Consider the following 19,839-nt stretch of genomic DNA (forward strand, 5'->3'; position numbering starts at 1 on the left):
TAAATAAAAGCATAAAATATAACAGTAAAATGCAGCACTGTGGCAAATAAGAGATTAGTGCAGAGCAAATCGTTAATCACGTGATTTAGCCAGGTTTTTTTTAAAAAGTCACTTTCCTCACTTGCAAAACTCTGACGTTAAGCTCAACATAGCTCGTTAAGACATTAATCTGGCTTCGTAATATACCTCAGATCTCACTACCACCTGATAAACTTTCCCTTTCTGTTGCTGCTACCATTACTTCACTCTTCTCCACCCTGATATCTTTTTCTCACCTTGAACCCGTCCACCTCCCTGCCCTCACACCTGTCCTGCATCTCTGCCACTTCAGACTTCCTTAATCTACCCTCAAACACTCTGCATAGAACATTTACATATTAAAAACCTAAATTAAAAGTGCATCAAACAGATTTGTAAGGTCATGGGTCTTTTACTGTTAGACATTTGTTATTTGGTTAAATAAGGAACAAATCTAAAAGAAATGTGGTGTATGAGTGCAGTCGTTTAACCTGACAATACATCCCTGCTGTAAACCTGTGGTACAAATCAGACAAATACACCTTTCAGTTACAGCTTGATCTTTTATTTTCCATTTCGATTATGTAACAGCTGTGTGGGTCTGTCCGTGTGAGTGTGTTTACCCTTGGTTCATCAGAGTAGTATGTGAGCTCAGTCCAATTAAACCATCTCATGTGGAGAGAGACCAAACTAAAGACTCTGGCACAGCAATCCTTAAAATCAAATAAAAATGTCCTCTCTGGACTCTAAATCCTGCTCTTGAGATGGGAGAAGCACTTAGCAAATGATAATTATAGACTAACTCTGCTCTTTTTGCAGGATATGAAATCATTCTGGACTTTATTTGTTTTTGTTGTTTTTTTTCCTTCCCCAAACTCAACAACACTGCATCCATCTCCATTCAAAAAACAAATGGCGCGGCCAGCAGACCGTACGGTCAGGCCTGGGAGTACAGAAAGGGGCGGGGCATGTAGCTACATTAGTGGCATAGCTGAGCTCTCAATATGAGAAAGCTGACACACTGGACTTGGTCTCTCATTTCATATGGTTCATCATAAAAACTGATTCAGTCATGTTTTCTTCATTTGACATGATTTTATTCTTCCCTCCTTTTTTGTCGTTGTTCGTCTCTTCAGCATAGTTGTGTGTAAAGAGAGAGTAGCTGTTTGGGTCGGCTCTAGCAGCATTTCTCCTCTGGGAACGAGTGGAAGAACTCCATGCATGCTGCCATTGTTGCATTTAGTCCTTTTCTGGCACCAGCTTCAGCACTTTGCCAATGGCGATTGTTTTGCCTAATAGTATCAAGAGAATTGAGGGACAAAAGGGCGATTCAAAGATGCCTGAAAACAAATCCAGCTAACTTCAAGCCTGCACGGTGTCCTTACCTTCGTCTCTCAGTGTGAATCGCCCCATCTGAGGGAAGTCTTTGAAGGTCTCTAAGCAGATGACTCCTGCTGCCCGGAGCCTGGCGATACAAACCTGGTCCTGCTTCACAAAGCGTGGTCGTGTTTTGCTTTTCTCTCCCGTCTTCTTGTCCACCAGACAGATTAAGGCCTGTGGTGAGAATTGCACAAGTTTAGCACGAGTAATCAAATAATTAAAGAATGAAATAACCAAATAACTAATATGTAAGCCCAACAGTAACTTACTGTAATTTGCACTTCTTCGATGCAGGTGTGGATGTGAAGGACTGCATTGTAACCAGGACAAATGATGGATTTGTGCTCGATGATGACGATCTAAAAAAAACCCAAAAGAACATTTCAGAGGACTTGAAAACCAGATTGTGTCTTTAGATACTTTGCTGTTAGTAGCCTGTTACAAAAGCACATCATTTGTTTTAATTTCTTGAATATAAGAAAAATAAAGAGTAAAAAACTGAAAAAAAGGCAGTCAACATCCAAAGAGCAGCGTTGATGTCCTTCAAGAAGCCTAGAGAACTATTCCTGAAGATTACTTTAAGAAATTATAAGAAAATTTGCCTTCTTCTGACTCTTTTTTTTTGCCTTATATGCTGTATTTTCCATGTGTGTTTGGAGATGTTTCAATACATACAGTACAGGAAAAGCTGACAAAAGATTCTGCCCGAGAATCCCAGCTGTGCATGAAAACAGCCAAGGAATGACACAATCAACAACAAGCAGGCTTCGCAGTATTCCCAGTGTTTGTTATCTTAACTTCAACCGAGCCACGGGGGGGTCCCAAGCCCGGATCAAATGCATCTTTGATCTTTTCCAGATCAAAAATGCAGATAATCAACAACTAAAAGTGAGACCCGAGTCTCACTAGAGACTACTAAATGGGAAAATCATTTTTTGCATGTTAACAATCTCTTGAAGCTTTGAAATTTTAGGAAACATTTGGTAAAAAAATGAACGTTTTGGACTACAGGTGGGTTTTTGCATGCTGCGTCACATATTCTCTTATAATACCAGAAAAGATCCTTTGAACCTTGTGACCCCTTAATATAAAGCGGTGTGTATACTACGATGTTTAAATGGATGTCTTGCCTAAGCTTATTTTCAGACCTGAAGGTAAGCATTTCACAAAGAAAAGTACAGATTATCAACACATAAGTAACTATTTGTCTGGCAAAAGTCTTACTTTATAAGCCTGTGTCTGCTCAACTTGTCCAAAGCAAGCTCCATCAGACAACTCTGCAATTAACACAGGCTTGAAAAATGTGTCTCCAAAGCTCTTATGGAGAAATGCCTCATCTTTGATAATTACTTCTGCTGGTCTGTGTAGACCTGCTGTGAACACATGATCATCAACCAGAGTGGCGACTGCTTTCTAACATAGCCAACCTGCAAAAGGATGCATTTAGTTTTGTTTTTAATATGAGACACAGCAGAGACACGGGAGCGGATTCATTACAGGAGCCTGTGGTGAGGAGTTTATTTGCTGGCATTAAATTAAATAAATGGCATCACCTGTGGTTACCTCACCCCCCTTCATCCCCCCAACTTCTCCCCACAGTTAACGACTGTCAAAGTCAGGAGTTAGAAGCCAGCATGCAGTAATTATCCAGTCTTTACCTGCGCATCAAAGGTGCGCCCAGAGTGGCAGAGGTTGTCGGGGCTGCAGAGGATAAAACCAGGAAGGATCTCTTCCTCCTCTATGCCCTTCAGCCGCAACTTCAGGTTCTCCCCAGGACTTGCGTCGTCCGTCTCCACATCGTCACTCAGCAGGCTCAAAACCTCCACCGTGTGCTGCAACACACACATGCATACAGCTACACGTGAAGTGAGGAAAGACTATTTCTGCATTGATGCAGAAATATATATGACTGGCAATGAAAATGAAACTGAGTATTTGTGGTTACAGGATCCTCTTTCAATCAAGAAGAGGACTCACCCTGTTTGGCATCATGACCAGCTGCTGGGCTTTACTAATGGATCCAGATTCCAGCTTTCCAAGGATAACAGTACCCATATCCTACAAACAAGGAAACCCACAGTTAGAGGCAATATTCAAGTAAATGCACTATACTTTGCTAACCGCTAATACACCCATGTGTCCAAATAACATCTGCCATATAGATAATTTTACACTGGTGGAATGTCATATCAAATATGGTCAAAGTTTCTTTGCTGTTTGCAAATAATCCCTGTGAGCACAGAAGCTCCGCCCCCCTTCTGTCCAAATCTCCTGTTTACGAGGAGCAGCCAATCACAGGAAAGTTGGCTTAAAGGGAAGGTGGGTGAACTGAAGGAATGCACCATAGCTCAGAACAAGATTATAATAAGGATTATCTTGAACTTTGAATCATGCAAAGCTACTCTAGTAGAGTCCAAAAATAAAAATATACAGTTCAAATATATAAGTTCACTTTAAACAGTCAGTAAATCCATTCTGACTGTGGTGGGTGTGGCTCAGGAGGTAGAGTGGAAGGTCAGAGGACTGTTTCTCCAGCGACTCAAGTCTGCATGTCAGACTATGGTTGGGGAAAGATACTGGGTCAGAGTTACCCCCGACACATGTGTGAGTGCAGGAATGTTAAACAAACCCTTAGGTACAAACAAAAGTGCTATATAAATGTGTAAGTGCCAGTCCATATCCCATTTACTTTAGTCTTAAATACTGCATTTCCTCATACTTTCAATAAGCACATAGTTCTAATGCAAGCCTTAGAAAAACATGGACTCTTGGAAGAAGCAGCTTGCTGTATAAGATATGATACTTTTCTTTTGGCAGTAAAAAAATGAAATAATGATCATGACTGTGAGCTTTCAGACACCACCAAAATAATGCACAGTGTTTTCTCCACAGCTGAAAGGTTGCTGTATCAAAGTCCTGGCAGTCTCGGTGACCATTAGTATGCAGCATCCAGTTGACTGAACCATAATCCCATTACTTCAGGAGAACATCAATTGAGGCTACTTAGTCATATAACTGCTACATAAGGCTCTTATGCAATCGCTGGGAGAGAAAGACAACAGGATAAAGACAGATGATGACATATGAAGAAAGGAAGAAGAGCCGATGGTCAATTTTTGTTTCAAAATAATTCAATTCCAACAACGCTTACAGTGTGTGATGAACTGCTTCCAACATCTAAACCAAGCTGAGCGCCAAGGAGCTCAATTATCTCAAAGAGGAATGGCTGTGCGGAGGCCACAGTGTGTGTGTGTGTGGCTCATTGTGTGACTGTCTGTGTGTTCTGGGAAAAAAACTCAAGAGGAAGCAAAATGACAAACTGACAAGAGAGCGAAAAAGGATTTTGGCAAAGTGAGCACGAACCAAAAGAAATTTTACACCCACTCATCCTCTGAGAGCGGAGCTGTGCAGAACACAAGCTGCCAATGGTTTTGGTTTTCTTCTTACAGGAAATGAGGATCAAAAGCTTCCAGTTGCTCACCTTGTATTTGTCTACGATAGGTAGTCTGACAGGCCCGTCGCTTGATCTGGTGAAGTTTGGCAAACTGTCCAGGTGGGCAATAAATGGCAAACCCCTGTTAGAAAAAGAAATAAGCAAAACAAAAGTAAACAGTAAAGGTTTTTATTGTAGTCAGCATTTGCTTCACACAAATCAATGCACAAAAAAAACAAACAACACTACAGAAAACAGAACAAATCTGTGCAGTCTTATTTCTCTATGACTTATGAGTTCTGTAAAGCAAAAAGTCAAAGAAACACCGCACACACCGGCTTCCTTCATTATAAATGCTGGAAATATTTAAATCAGCATGTGTAAACAAGCCTTACCTCCATCTTTTCATTATTACCCATCATTTATGCATACTGTTACAATTACAGATAGTCAAACACAGCCAAAGCTAGCATATAAATGTGACTTTAATGCTCCGGCTTCAGACCTTTTTTTCCACTTTTTTCCGATTTGCATATTATGAAGTGTGCATGTAGAAAGCAACACATTTGAAATGTTCCCCAATTTATCGCAGTTAACTGCCACGTTATCAAAAACACATTGCATCCAATTGCCAACTTGACCGCCCATTCAATGGCAAACTGATAGCAGACGTTTTATCGCCGTCTTGAAGCGCCAGTCTCTTTAAAGATGGCAGCTGAACACAGGTGGTTGCAAACCTGGTCCCTGTCTTTGAAGCAACCATTTCAAAGGCAACAACATCCCAGATTCACTGCACACTTTTGTAATAATGTTGTTTATGCTGCAGTGCCCAACCTCTGTAGAGGGCCAAATGGAGAAGAAATTTAAATGGAGAGGTTATGAAGCGCTAACGCAGCGTGCTTCAAAGAGTTCATTAACTAAGTGGCTGCCTCAAGGCCTAGGGTAAAATACATACGTCTGATTTTAAACTACTTTGACAGATTACAACAGAGAACTGTGGAGTTTGAACTCAGCATAATAGATCACCTCCTTTAATTCAAACAAATTGTCTTTTTGGCCTCAGAATTTTGATCCTCTGATTCTCCCAAAGTCACCAGAGGCTGAAGGAGTGTGAGCTGAACACTACATATTGATTCTTTCTTCACACATAATTATCAACTTATGCAGCAAAGCAACTATCCTATCACCCCAGCTAAGCTTTAACATGGCCATTATGATCACTGTGTACTTCAGAATCACTGTTATTATTGTTATTTATAGATTATTATACTGTAAGAGATGATTAAGGCAGTGACCAGTTGGATGACGGGGACTAATTAGTATATTTATGTGCTTAAAGTCAGTAAGGTTGACACAGTGTTGTGGTTTTTTTGGTACTGACCCTTCTCTCTGGTGAGGTCTCACTTTATCTTATAAAGGTTCAAGCCTGGTGATGCCGTTCAGAGCACAATGACCTAACTGTGTTCTGTTTGTCTTGTGTTCTCGCGCTGTGAAGGCTTTCAAGGGCAGCCTGTCTGCTTGTTGACAGTGCAGGACGTCACCATGTGTCTTTACATCCAGAGGGGTATAATGAAAACTCTCTACTCTACACAGTAATATAATAATATAACCTGAAGTGTTGACAGAACACCTAGTGCCCCTCTAGTTGTTGCTCATCATAATCATTCATATGGTCAGCACCATAATTACAAAGAATCAAAGAATCCTCCTCACTCGACGGCTCATTTATTCATTTTTTTAATTCACTCACATATTTAAATTACCGTATTTCCCGGACTACAAAGCGCACCTGAATATTAGCCGCACAAGCTAAAATCAGGGGAAAATCCTGTTTTGCACATACATTAGCCGCACCTGACTAAAAGCCGCAGGTGTTTCAATGTTGACTTATCATATGTAAGAGAATATGCACAAAGCGAATTGTCAGGAAAGAGATGGCTGTTTGGAGACACATCTCTTTTATTAATATTTTGAAAAACAAGTTATGGGTACATATTTGCACAACTTTTTAGGTATATGTACAAGTAGCGGTAATTACAAGTACATGTGCTGTGCTTCAAAAACGAGTAACAAATGTAGTACATAACAATAACCTACACACCAGAAAAATAGATTCAGACTACCTTTTAGGCTCAGGTGGATGGATGGATGTTTTCACACTTTTCCACGCTGTCAGATTCCACCGGTGGAGTTGAGCATAACTTGCTTTTCGCAAGTTTATTGCCGCACATCATCCACGACTCCCGCTGAACGTGTAGCGCTACTTTGAAGTTTGTTTTTCGAGCTACTTGTACGGCACTATGTTGCCTGGCGGATGGACATGTGACCAACATACCACTCTTGAACCCCGATACTGTGTGTCTGATCACATGCCCTTCCGCCAGGCAACGTAGTGCCGTACAACAGCGGAACAAACAAAACAAATCGTCTTACGATATGACAAAAATCAGGGACAATCCATAGAAAAGCCGCACCTGACTAAAAGCCGCAGGGTTCAAAGCTTGTGCAAAAAGTAGCGGCTTATAGCCCGACAATTACGGTAGTACCCTTAACTTTATTTTTTCTTAAAAAGCCACGTGTTTAAATATTCATTCTTTCTTTCTTCCCCTTTTATCACTCCAAACATAACATTTATTCACAGGCTTTGTGTCAGCTACTAATCTGCATAGCTGTGTAATCTATCCCTTTGTTGTCTTTCTCTTTGATTTGTCTTCCTGCAAAGCACTTAGCGTGCATTTTAAATAAACTCTCGCACGCAAATAATAGGCCGAGCCGGGCACTCATCATTTTGTACTCGTCATAGAGCAGGAAATACAGACTGCAAGAACTATATTTGAATTCGCTGAAATATAAATAAGCGTGACATACTCAGAAAGAGCTCACGCGTTCAACGCCTGATGACTTCAGGGGCCGTTCAGAGAGCTGACTTACGTGTACCAGGGGCATTCGGATACAGGGTCCTTGAGGTTGGCACCTGTGAGTCCAGAGCAAGGCATAAAGTGGATGTCCTTCTTAGGGTTGAAGCCCACCTTCTTTAGAAATGGCACCAGCTTCTCCTTACACTCCTCATACCTGCGAGAAGAAAACAAAAAAATTATTAAAATATTTCTTAACATTGTGTTTGACATAAATATCACACTGGAATCATTAATGAACAAATAAAACAAATAAAATCAGTCACTTAACCACAACTGGTGATGCTTTAAATGCCAAAATTAATACTAACACTTTCCTGGAGATACTGCATGTTTTTCTTTTTTAAATAAAGTCCGAAATAAACATTAAAATTCCCAAATTATCCATTTTAAATCACCTTTCTAGGCTCCAGTTGACAGTGGGGTCATCCATCTTGTTGATGAGGACAATGAGATGTTTAACTCCTGCCGTTTTAGCCAGCATGGCATGCTCCCGCGTCTGCCCACCCTTTTCGAATCCCGTCTCAAACTCGCCCTTTCTTGCCGAAATCACCTGGCAAAAACCAATAAGGCAAGAGAGAAATATTTAGAGAGCGCCTTTTATATTAAATCAACCCGTGAAAGAACCGGGTGATATGTTTCTGAGGTTCAGGGATAAAGATCTGTCTCACCAGGACTGCTAGGTCAGCTTGTGACGCCCCACCGATCATGTTGGGGACAAAGCTCTTGTGTCCGGGGGCATCGAGGATGGTGAAGTGTTTTTTCTCCGTCTCGAAGTAAGCTCTTCCAACCTCGACCGTCTTCCCTTTGTCTCTCTCCTCCTGATTTGTATCCAGAGCCCACGACAGGTACCTGCAACAACCGCGCTCGTGCATTCATTTATGTTTTACAAAAAGGTGCGTACGGCACAAAGAAGGTAAATGCCATCAAAACACGACGCCCCTCACCATGTCTCCCTGTTTTTTTCTTTCGCTTCTCTTTCATATTTCTCCAGGGTTCGTTTGTCCACCATTCCAGTTAAGTACCTTTCAATGAGGGCACAAAGGGAGGAAACGTTAACAAAACGTGCAGCCCAGCGCACGTCCGAGACGGCCACAGGTTTCGGCTGTTGTAACAGATGATTCAACTCTGTGTTTTTATTCTCCTGTATCGCTAGTTGAGCTAAAAACAACTCCATAAAGAAACGAATCAAAAACAACACAAAACATTTAAAAATAAATGGATCACTCACATGATCTGTCCTCCGATCGTCGATTTCCCGGCATCTGGCAAGTACAACCAATTTTTTAGTGAACATAACTTTGCATAAACAGCCTTAGATGAAACACAACCGAATGCAACGCACCAACATGACCAATGAAGACCACGTTAACGTGTTCTTTCTTAGGAGCGTCTGGTGGCGCCGGAGCCACTTTGGGCAGGGGCATCTCCTCCTCTTCCTCCTCCATCATCTCCTCGTCCTCTTTCCCTGCTGCGCCTCCCTCCTCCGCGCAGGTCTCCCCAGACCCCAGATCCTCCTGTCCGCCACCTCCTTCGTCTCCCCCGGGCTCCTCCTTCTGCTCCCACGTCTCTTCCTCTGTGGGCATGTCTGCCTCTGTGCTTCCATTCTCCACTGGAGCTGGAAGCACACATTTTGCACATTTCTAGTTATCTAACTCCGCTGTAATAACCGGCATCGCACCGACAACTTGGGGGCTGCTTTTCATTTGCTGGGAGGAACTTTAAAGACGCTGTATGATAGGAATAAAATCAAAAGTGACAACTGACTTATTGCAGATCCTGGGCTTCAGTCAAGCTGATGTACATCTTGCCAGATCTTTTAGCAAACTTAAATCTTTTCAAGCACATTTGCACAAAGATTTCAATCAAACAACTTAAAAGACAGGCCTCACCTCCATTTATCTACATCTCCTGCATAGTCTATTGCTTTAATTCAGCATGCTTTGTAATATGTGCTGCAGGACTTTCTAAATAACCTAAAAAGCACCCTATTGCTACATATCCGTGGTCTGCCCACTTTATAAAGACAAAATCAATGCAATGTTCTGCAACGCAAGTGCGTCAAAAATAAATAAATCAGGAGCAAGAGGACGCTGAAAATGTGCTGTGCCTTGCAGAAGAAGAAGCATCTTCCCTTGGCAACACACAAATAAGCCTCCAGTTTCCGTCACTATGAAATTATGCGGCCCAGCAGTTGAGTACAATGTCTATTTTCTTCTCCACGCCCTTCATTTATAATCAGCTGACTTTGTAGGCAGTCTCGTCAAGCTGTACTTATATTTTGAGACATGTTCGGGGACATCTGAAGGAACAAATGTTGCAGCAACCATCTCCATGAATGTGTCTGCAGGCAATGGGACTAAGGGAGGTGACTGCAGAGCTCGCTCACTTATCTGTCCTTATGTACACTACACGGTCATCTGGTTTTGTGTCCCTGCCTCAGCCACTCTTTGAAAAGCAAAAATGAGTTCCCCATAACTCAAGCAGAGGTGTATGACATCCGGGCAAAAGGCCAAATATGAGGGAAATAAAGCCTCACCAGAACAAAGTTAATATGTTCCTGGTGTAACCAAACACAGTGCACTGACACAGAGCAGGCCGGGGCCTTGGACGGGCAGCTCTTGACACATACAAATCACGGCATGTGCCAGTAGGAGATCTATTTTGGGCAGGAGCGAGTGAGGTTGCACCACATTCTACCTAGGCCCATGCACGTGGGTTTCTACCAATGACAGAAAACCAAATATGGCTCAGTAACTACTTACAAGTAGTGAGCATCCAAGCTTTAAAAACTGCATGAGGTCTGGTGTGATACTTATAACGTGGATGTTAAATCTTGCACACCTGAGCCTGTATCTACCCCCTGAAGCCTGAGCTAGAGCTGTAACTTAACCAAGTGAACATGCAGTGCACTGGAGTACACTGTGGATGCGTACCGACTGTTTCTGACACCTCCATACTGGCAGCTGGATCAGGGGTACCTTAAAGATAAGAAAACAAAAAATACTTTCGTAACTACTCATTAGAAAAGATTGCCCGCGGCTCACATATTCGTTACTACTACGTCATGAATCAGCTATTGCACCACAGCCGCACTTGTGCCGACTTGTTGATGAGTTAGAGGGTATGCTGTGCTGTTCAGCACAGCGAGTTACACACAGGAAGGCTAACTTAGCTGGACTAGCAAGCAAGCTAGCAAGTTAAGCTAACTTCCAGCCAGCTGTCTGGAATTTAACCTACCATCTGAAGCCGGCATTTCCACAGCGCTGGCTTGAAGGAAGCTTGGTACAAACACCGGGGCGTTAACGTTGGGGACAAACGGCTTGGCGTTGACGTTAAGGGCGGCGAAGGCGGTTGGGAGTCCCGCCGCGGCAGCAGGGGCCTCGGCATCCTCTTCCAGCTCCCACGAATCCGGGGCTGTGTCTCTCGTGTCCATCGCTGCTTTTTCCAGAGTTGACAGGCTTCCCACCACCGGGCAAGGCGAATGATTTTTGTGGTTCCGTTTATACGGGTTTAGTTGCTGGTGTGTTTTAGACTCTTAGCAGCACGCTCGGTGAAGTTCCCATTGCTTTGTTAAGCCTTGCCTTGACAAGCATATGGATCCCGTAGCTGACGAGAAGTGGTGCACGGCAGCTGCACGTCCCTCGCACACCGCCAGAGGGCAGCACCGGACACCTGCAAACCCGCTAAGTATACAGTCAGTCTTGCAGCCCCCCCCCCCAATGAAACCCAAGTATGAAACATCAGAAAAGGGATTTTTATTCTTTATTAATTTCATAACAATCTCTCAAACAGAAACAACACCACCACCAAATAGTACAATACTATATGTCAGACTTTAATCTTTAACAAATTACACAAGGTTAATGAAGCTATTAATAAATAAATAAATAAATAATATAACTAACAAGTTGACGGGTTAGCAAGGAACAGTGTTAACATGCAAGTCTCATCTTTTCCTTTTATTATACTTCAATTATACTTCAATCTTTGGCATCAGTAACTCCTCCAGCAGAGATGGCAAAGGTTGCCTCATTCTCAGGCATATCAGGACTGGAAGCAAACACGAAGAGACAGATGAGTGTAGAACATTTATCTAAGACTTTTCACGCTTTGCTCACGTTCACATCTTTGTCACTACAGTGTCATATCATGTCTTATACTTGATCCAAGTCATTAATAATTAAACTGATCACTATGAAAATTGCCCTTGAACTGCTAAATACCTGTCAAATATCTTGGCGATTCTCATCTCCCCACGCCCCTTCCTCAAGCTGATGCGTGTGGTGGAAGCGTGGGCCAGGATGTGCCCACCAATTGGCTTCTTGGGATCAGCTTGAAACCTGAAATGGGTGAGAAACTTAAGAACATCTCAGCAGTGTTTCACACGGCGTTTTTATCAGAAAACCTCCTATTTGTAAGCATGAGGGAATCTGCGCTATCTTACGTCATTCCGGCTCCAGGATCAGCTGTCATTTGGTTGGTAATAAACACAGCTACGTTGTACTCTGACGAAAACATAGATCAGAGTCAGTGAAGTTTGAACGCAAGCATCGGTTTAAGAATCGCAATCACCCACAGAGATAGTTGAAGGTTTGTAAATAGCTGCTGTCTCATGAATGCAAACAGACTGCAATCAGTCTGAATGAGGCATTGTCAATGAACACAGACTCAGCTGGTTGTATTCTAGTTACATTCTTATAGACCAAGAAAGCTGCTGAGCTCAAAAGTGAAAGATCAATGTAATATTCTCTTAAGCAGCTCATGAGTTGTTAAGCGTGCATCATGGGGTGCCTGGTGACTCCCACCTCTAGGACCTAGCTTCCAGGTTGGAAAAACGAAGCCAAAGTGGAAGTGCTTTAAACCTACAGTCTATATAAGGTCACCAGATGGTGAGAGTTGTAGGTGCAAAAAAACTTCTGGTCCTCATCTGTCAAAATGGAAGATTTTTTGTGGCTAAGGAGTTACAAATCACAAGTCATTGGCCCAATTAGCGCACTGTTTCACAGTCAGTTCACAGTCAGTGGAAACACTCATCTCAAAGCTTTAAAAACATTCTGTCTCCATGTTGATGATTGTTTATCCGACATTCCTTATACATAAAGGTTACTATATGAGGAAAATGATCAGGGTGCTATTTCCAGTCAACCACCAGCAACTTCTGTTTCCAACAGTTCGTGTAAAAGATAAGGTGTTAATGGCATAAATATTTACACACAAAAACCGAGAATCCTGATTCAGACCTTCAGAGATTTTCTGCAGCCTTGAAAGCATCTGGGCCAGTTTCTGCTGCCGCTCAGCGAGCTCCCCTCTGCCAGAGAAGTCCACTCTGAACAGAGCCATGATGGAGTCGATAATCTACCAACGACGAGCACACAAGCAGAGTGAAAGGCCAGAGAAACAGGGAAACCCGGTTTCTAGGTGTTGTTCTCCACCTTGATTAGATTTACAGAGTTGATGACTAAAACCAATATCAGAAGAAAAGTTCTCTTGCTTACCAACAGCTTGAACACGCCTCCTTCTTCATGAAATTTGGCTGCTACAAAGTCCAACAGCTCCATCTGGTGTTCACCTGCAGAGTTTTCAGTTCTTTATAAAATGCTCTAAAAAAGTCAGTCTAAATCAACTGTAATGCATGTTCGTACTAGTGTAGGCTCGGGCGTAAAGCACGTTGTCCAGCACGGCATCATGGTCCACGTTAAACCTGTCAGCGATGTCTCTCAGTCTGTCCGGGCGACTCAAATCAGACAAGTACAAGTCAAGGAAAATAGGAGGCAGATTACCATCAGCGTTACATGGCAGCGTTTCAGCTGGTATATATTTGTGCCGTGCTCATTCCAAGGATACAAGGTGTTCTCCGTGTCAATGAAGATTACTTTTCCGCCCGAGTATCCATCCTCGCCCGGCAACTGAGCAGTGACTGAATGACAAAGAACGCGTTTTAAACTACTGTTAACCATTCCTCGCCGTCAGTCCCCTGACCGTGGTCGGGAGACACGAGGGGAGATGCTTCCTCCAGGGCCGAAGTTTGTCCTCCTTCGGGGTTAACTCCCTTCACTTTTGTGGAGTAGTGAGGCAGACAGAAATCAGCCGAGGCACCGGAGAGTACTGAAGAGACGAGGCTTTAATAACAGTACTGCACACTTTGGAAACACACTGCATAGCCTGTAGCCCGTTAGAACGCTGCTCCCGGTCGCCCTCTACCCATGACACACTCTCTCACTCTCTTTTTCCTCTTTCGCTCCCCGCGTTTCCTTCACGCGCATGCTCACACACACATTACATACACTCCTTACTGCACCCAGTCACACACAAGACAGCAATTCCTGCAACACTACTCTGTATCAGGAAGCTAAAAACCAACAAAAAAGATTCTTTACTCACCACAGAGCGTGTGAGACAGCTGGGTTTTTCCTGTGCGAAACTCTAGAAGAAGACATACTAAGAGTAAATTCATGAATTTGAAATGTATTCATGAATTTAGATGAGAAAACATCAGAGAGGAACGCATTACAGGGGGGCGTCTGCTAACCTCCAAAGGCCTCTGTGATCGCCATACTCTCTACACCTCCACCCAGCAATTTACTGCAGAGACACAGTTCACATACATGTAAAATCATCGGTTTAATCAATACTAACGCTGCTGTTGATAAATCTCAAAAACCTCCTATATCCTCCATGTTACTGCCAATTTATCTATTAATATGCTAAAGCTATGAAGCAAAGAAGAAAGTCTAGTGTGATTACTGCGTGCACAAAGTTCAGTGAAAAATAACCCTGAGATTCACAACTGTGTGTATTTTATTGAACTACAAGCATTCTGAGCCAGTAGACGACCGCTCGCTACCTGTTATCTGCGTGAACTGCGGGGAAGTTGAAAAAAACAAACAAACAAAACTGGATAATTTATGACTGAAGGAACTGAAACAGTGCCTGAGGAGGAAGCCAGAAAGTGCACAGCTTTTAAAAAGAGTCAGCTGAGAAGGGACAATGGTTAATAACAAAAGGGAGGTGCTCTGAACACAGACCACACAAAAGGAAGAAGAGTGAGGATCTGAGGAGTGTCTGATCTGTCAGCTCAACAATGTCAATGACTTTTTTGTTTAAATAGCACAACTGATTATACTTAAACTCAGTCTGATGAACACGGGAGACAAAAACATAAAAACCTATGTAGGTTTTAAGGCAGTGAAAACAAAATAAAAGCTCAATTACAACAAAAGCTCAATTAAACTTTACAAAGAACACACATGCACCGCTAATTAATGTAACAAAAACATTTTGAGGGGTTTTTTTTAATGTCGGCACAGATGCATATGACCTCTGGTCAGCAGGCAGCTTGTTCCAAAGAACAGGACCACAGTAACCAAAGCAACCTCAGCACAGTGAGAGGTTTGACCGGGTTATAAACAATTAGTAAGTCAAAGACACATTGGAGGGGTCAAGCAACAGAGAGGCTTATGAACTAGCACTGAAAGCCAATGAAGTGACTTCAATAGTGGGGTCACATTTTCACATCTATAAGAACTGATTCGTCCTACTGATGACCTGGAGACTCCTGCAAATTGAGCGTTACAATAATTCAACCTGCTTGTTTGCTAACCTAAAAGCATGGATCAATTTCTCACCAATCTTAAGTTTTAATATTTTCTGAATATGATTATCAAATCTAAGATCATTCTCCAAAATAATTTCAAGGTTCCTGACTTGAGAAAGGGATGATAAATATGAGCAAATTTTCTGTCTCTGACTTTTTGGACTAATACCAAAAACAAAGACGTTTGTTTACATTTTTTGTGACCTTCTAGCCTTCATCCAAGTGGCGAGAATTTATGCATAAAGATAGTTTGAGGGAGTTCTTAATTAAGGTATGGACGAATTCAGGTGAGAAACTACTGATGAATGCTGGACTTGCGTGTAAAATGAAAATAGGGTACACAAGGTTTTGTCCACTGTTTGTGAATGAGGCCCAATATGAGGAAAACTTAACTCAAACTCTTGGCTCCCAGTTGTGACGTGGAACACCTGCTTCCTCCTTGCGCTGTATTCAAAAGCCGTCTGGAAACCGACATTCTACAACATAAAGAGAATCAACTATAACACAAATCGTCTTTTCAGTCACGTTTTGATCCCACTACAGACATAAACAGGACAGAGCAGATATTTAAGGATTCAAAACGCAGTGTCTTACCAGCAATTTTCCAGCAGCTTCCTTGATTTTTTCCACTTTTGCTTCTGACAGGCCCTTGATGTTACACAGAGCTTTGCGGGTAGTCATCTGGATCCCCTTAACAGTGCAGATGCCCACTGACTTCAGCTTTTTGATGTCTGCCATGTTCTGTGATCACACGGCAGGAGGGTCAGATTGATGCTCACACACTCAAATTGCTTTTTGTTAGATGAGTGATTTTGAGCTCAGCTGTTTACTCACTATCCCATGTTTCTGCAGGAGATCAATGTCTTGGAAGAAAGACTCCTGTGAGGTTCAGAGGAAAAATCTATATGAGCTAACTGATCAAGAGTAAATATAACATTAAAAAGCCTGCAGATTATAGCTTTTCATAATGTTTTAATCTACTCTTCTGTATTATCTTTATACAATATTTGTAACCAAAATATAATATAGCTTAAACTTTAAGTTATTTAAACATTGTTTTTTTTATCTTAAGGCAAATCTTCATTTAACATATTTTTTTCCTCTTTAAAGAGGGACACTATAGTATTAACACGCACTGAATAAAATAATACTCAAATCTTACCTCATCATCCTGGAAACTAGAATCATCTTCAACAACTTGATCCTCTGCAACTTTCATTTTAATGCAGAATGAGGTCAGAATTAAAGATGAAAGGTATTTTGATTACTCAGCTAAGATATTTAGCCAGTCTAAAATCAAGCTAACTCTTTGCTAACCATACACCGCTCTTTCAAGGCAAACAAACAAACAAAGAAAAACAGGTTAAACTACAAAACAAGACTGTCAGATTATCGTATGATTATTAGCTATCGGACGCCAACTACAGTACGCTCATGGATGAAAAACAAATATAGTGTCTAAAGTTTAAAAGATAGCTTTTTTGTGTTCATGACAAAACTGGCCTTTTGTCACCGGCGGGAATTTCTGACTCTTCAGGTGCAAGCGGAAATTTCTATTTTGACCAGTTAAATGAACGTGACCAAACAATAGTTAGTATTAATGTTGCGTTTAAGTGTTCCCAATTACATCATCGGACGTTAAGGCTTTAAACAAATATCCCCATAAAATATCTGAAGGAGTTATGTCTCTCGAAATCTTTGGAACACATTCCTATCTTAATCCTTTGGAAACAACACGTGAATGCAGCATTGTCCTAAATACTACTTTCTAAACTTCTGAATTTCTAATCATTTGTATACAATAAAAACATTTTTCTATGACAATGGAACTTTTTACCTGAAGACAAGTTACTGATTGTCAGAATCAGTATTGTTAGATGGTTCTTACAAGCTAAAATATCTCATGTAAATAATAACCAATATCAAGACTTTATGATCAAAATGTGGTGAAATAAATACAGACTCTATGATGATTACAAAAATAAATGAATGACGATAATTTCAACGATACCTCTTGTTGATTATTTAATACATTTGACAAACACCTCAAAATATTTGATCTTACACACAAAAACAAGGTGAAAGTAGACACAAGGCTTTCTATTTGATTTGGTGTTTTAATTGTGGCAGTAATGTTGAACACAAAACAAAATCATGGGGTTGCTCAGTGGAGATTATAAAATACTGTCATATGAATGACAACAGAGGAAAACTAAATTACATTCAATTAAGACTGGACACATCAGCGTCATTTAACCAGGAGGACACGATAAAACCAATAACTGTGGAAAGTTCAAAGCGAGAGGCATTACACTCTGACATACTATACACATATAGTACACTGGTGATCTGAGACAAAGACGGAACCACAGCACGTGGTCAATGTAGACACCAATCTTATAATTTAATAAAACTTGTCACATATGATCAGATATTCTAACTTCATTCTTCACATGCAAGGGGAACCAATAAGCATATGAAGATGAACTGAACTACCAATGAGAGTACCATTCTTCTGACTACAAACACCGAGCTATACCACCGCTAACCTCCACACTTCTCTTTTCACTGTATCCAACTTCAACTGATATCCCCTATGAAGAAATTATTTATGCTGATATAAGTATTTAAAAAAAAAAAAAAAAAGGAAAAAAAAGAACCCAAAAAAGAAAAATAACAGAAGCTGCGCTTCTGGAAATCAGTCTCAGCATGATCCTGGGAGTAAGGAGAGACAGCGAGAGGGAAGTGTTGGACACACATCACATCCTCCTCCACAATATTGCTGGAGTGAGCTGAACGCTGCTGACATACAGCCTCTGCCTTTTTTTCTTTAAACTTCAGGTCTTTGCTCTTCTCTCTTGTCTCTCCTTCCGAGTGACTCTGCTGCCTCTCCAACAGCAGATCTCAGGCTCCTGTCGGCCCTTCCTGCCCCCTCACATCTTGCCGGGTGCAGGAGGCATCATGCCCGGCATCCCACCGGACATTCCAGTGTTAGGTCCCAACAGGATCTAAAGGGGGAAGAATCGATTATTCAGGCTGCACACTGAAATTTCCCAGTAAATGCTTTTCCCCTGAACAACTACCAATTAACGCTCAAGTGCCCCATAACACTCACCTGTCTCTGCTGTTGTAGCTGCTGCTGCTCCAGCTGTAGTCTTTCTGTCTCAAACACAACAGGCAGCACCAGGATCATGAAGGAGGTAGTGCCGACCCAGAGCGCAGAGCGGGAAAAACTGTAACAGAACACCAACCTGATTAGTACCTGCAGTTTAAAATGTGTTATACGGTACCCTTTAGTTACTCTAATACTCCTTTTAGTTAGACTCTAATATGCAAAGACTGGAATAATATTAGTTCACCCCCAGACCCTGTAAGCTGTAGAAAATCCATGGATGGATATTGCATTTTGCTATATGTAAATCTGTGATTTGGTGTTTTTCCATTCTTTATAATGTTGTAGCATTTACCCAATGCATACTTGAACCAACAGATTTAAGTTAAGAGTTGACTTAATTGGCACGAGCAAAGAATTTGTACCTGTTATATCCTTTACTGTGACCTCTTAACAAACACATTCGTGCAATTACTAATGAAAAGCAACAGACGGGGAGAGACATACCTGTAGAACTTTTTAATCAATGAGACTGAGCAGTGTGCAGACACCTCTGCAGCTGTGCGCATCGTTTCAGGAAACATCTCAGTCAGGCCCCACAATCTCTCCATCAGCGTCTCATCCAGCTTATGGACGACCACAAAAAGCAAACATTTGAGCCGTGCATTAGAAAATAAAGAAGCATCTCTAATGAGTAAGAACATACAGGAAAATTAGCTAACATCTAAGTGGGAACATGAAATACATTCGTGTACAGTGAAACTGGTTTTTAGCTTGCAGCATTGTTAGACAGACCGTATACCTCAGGTAGGTAGCTAGCTAGTTAGCTTTGGTGTTGCCCTATTTAGGCAGGGGAACTAACACAGCAAACAAAACAGTGCAACACACTGCTAAAGTCCCATTTTCATTCAATCTTTTTTCAAGAGCCCATGAATAATAAGGGAATTACATCTTCATCTTCGTCGTCGTCAATCTCGTCCTCTGGGGGCCGTACAGACACCGAACTCGTAGCGGGGGACAGTTCCTCGACTCCGGCCATTTTTTCCTTCCTGTTAAATCCGCGACTAAATCAGAACAATGAGAGTCACTGCGGCCAGAACAATGTGTTTCTGAGGTTTTACCTGCTGCTAAAGGTAAAGCTCGGAAGTGTGCTGACTGTCTGAGGTCACAGTAGGAAAACGTGAGACTCAGGGTCGGATGACGACAGGAGGTCAGGGGTCAATTTGTACGTGAAGAGAAACGTAGTGCGCCCCTTGCTGTATGGACTGTCTAATGGCAAGCTCGGGAGTATTACTGCCACTTGCAGGATCAGCCGCTTAGGTTAACTCTGTGAGGTCTAAGTCAAGTCTTTGGTAATCAGGGGACAATAAAAATAATTATTCTA

The 19,839-nt window shown here is 41.8% G+C and overlaps 3 protein-coding genes across 4 annotated transcripts; all 3 read right to left on the reverse strand.

Moving 5' to 3' along the window:
- Nucleotides 1–561: 561 nt before the first annotated feature.
- Nucleotides 562–11,410, reverse strand: gspt1 (G1 to S phase transition 1). Of its 2 annotated transcripts, XM_026177128.1 has the most exons (14): nucleotides 10,987–11,410; nucleotides 10,683–10,727; nucleotides 9,092–9,364; nucleotides 8,978–9,011; nucleotides 8,694–8,771; nucleotides 8,418–8,598; nucleotides 8,145–8,299; nucleotides 7,763–7,903; nucleotides 4,880–4,973; nucleotides 3,376–3,456; nucleotides 3,057–3,230; nucleotides 1,668–1,757; nucleotides 1,404–1,572; nucleotides 562–1,310 (listed from the first exon to the last, which is right to left on the reverse strand). In XM_026177128.1, the coding sequence occupies exons 1-14, from the start codon at nucleotides 11,180–11,182 to the stop codon at nucleotides 1,258–1,260; spliced, it is 1,764 nt and encodes a 587-aa protein (XP_026032913.1). In that variant the 5' UTR covers nucleotides 11,183–11,410; the 3' UTR covers nucleotides 562–1,257. The 2 variants fall into 2 exon arrangements, with proteins under 2 accessions (XP_026032913.1, XP_026032914.1); XM_026177129.1 differs by lacking the exon at nucleotides 10,683–10,727.
- An 87-nt stretch (nucleotides 11,411–11,497) lies between these two features.
- dmc1 (DNA meiotic recombinase 1) lies at nucleotides 11,498–16,982 on the reverse strand. Its single transcript, XM_026177132.1, has 13 exons — nucleotides 16,506–16,982; nucleotides 16,178–16,222; nucleotides 15,938–16,084; nucleotides 15,737–15,819; nucleotides 14,279–14,331; nucleotides 14,131–14,172; nucleotides 13,594–13,666; nucleotides 13,392–13,483; nucleotides 13,245–13,318; nucleotides 12,990–13,104; nucleotides 12,194–12,254; nucleotides 11,973–12,089; nucleotides 11,498–11,799 (listed from the first exon to the last, which is right to left on the reverse strand). Exons 1-13 carry the CDS (start codon nucleotides 16,560–16,562, stop codon nucleotides 11,730–11,732), a joined length of 1,029 nt encoding a protein of 342 aa, XP_026032917.1. The 5' UTR covers nucleotides 16,563–16,982; the 3' UTR covers nucleotides 11,498–11,729.
- Nucleotides 16,983–17,353: 371 nt separating this feature from the next.
- Nucleotides 17,354–19,688, reverse strand: tomm22 (translocase of outer mitochondrial membrane 22 homolog (yeast)). The gene is made up of 4 exons (XM_026177625.1): nucleotides 19,405–19,688; nucleotides 18,963–19,081; nucleotides 18,459–18,576; nucleotides 17,354–18,351 (listed from the first exon to the last, which is right to left on the reverse strand). Exons 1-4 carry the CDS (start codon nucleotides 19,492–19,494, stop codon nucleotides 18,277–18,279), a joined length of 402 nt encoding a protein of 133 aa, XP_026033410.1. The 5' UTR covers nucleotides 19,495–19,688; the 3' UTR covers nucleotides 17,354–18,276.
- Nucleotides 19,689–19,839: the final 151 nt, after the last annotated feature.

The sequence above is a fragment of the Astatotilapia calliptera genome, chromosome 8 (assembly GCF_900246225.1).
Source record: "Astatotilapia calliptera chromosome 8, fAstCal1.2, whole genome shotgun sequence".
NCBI classification, from domain to species: domain Eukaryota; kingdom Metazoa; phylum Chordata; class Actinopteri; order Cichliformes; family Cichlidae; genus Astatotilapia; species Astatotilapia calliptera.

Bases quoted from the DNA above. Each gene is read 5' to 3' on its own strand.
- gspt1 (XM_026177128.1), bottom strand. From the start codon at position 11,182: ATGGACACGAGAGACACAGCCCCGGATTCGTGGGAGCTGGAAGAGGAT. The intron at 10,728-10,986 runs GTAGGTTAAATT...CTTATCTTTAAG, and splicing joins GGAAATGCCGGCTTCAGATG to GTACCCCTGATCCAGCTGCC. The intron at 9,012-9,091 runs GTGCGTTGCATT...TGTACTTGCCAG, and splicing joins GGTCTTCATTGGTCATGTTG to ATGCCGGGAAATCGACGATC.
- dmc1 (XM_026177132.1), bottom strand. From the start codon at position 16,562: ATGAAAGTTGCAGAGGATCAAGTTGTTGAAGATGATTCTAGTTTCCAG. The intron at 14,332-15,736 runs GTTAAGTTTTCC...GTGTCTCTGCAG, and splicing joins ACTGGGAGCCAAGAGTTTGA to TAAATTGCTGGGTGGAGGTG. The intron at 13,667-14,130 runs GTGAGTAAAGAA...TTTGTCATTCAG, and splicing joins GCTGTCTCACACGCTCTGTG to TCACTGCTCAGTTGCCGGGC.
- tomm22 (XM_026177625.1), bottom strand. From the start codon at position 19,494: ATGGCCGGAGTCGAGGAACTGTCCCCCGCTACGAGTTCGGTGTCTGTA. The intron at 19,082-19,404 runs GTAATTCCCTTA...GTCGTCCATAAG, and splicing joins ACGACGACGAAGATGAAGAT to CTGGATGAGACGCTGATGGA. The intron at 18,577-18,962 runs GTATGTCTCTCC...GTTCTGTTACAG, and splicing joins TTGATTAAAAAGTTCTACAG to TTTTTCCCGCTCTGCGCTCT.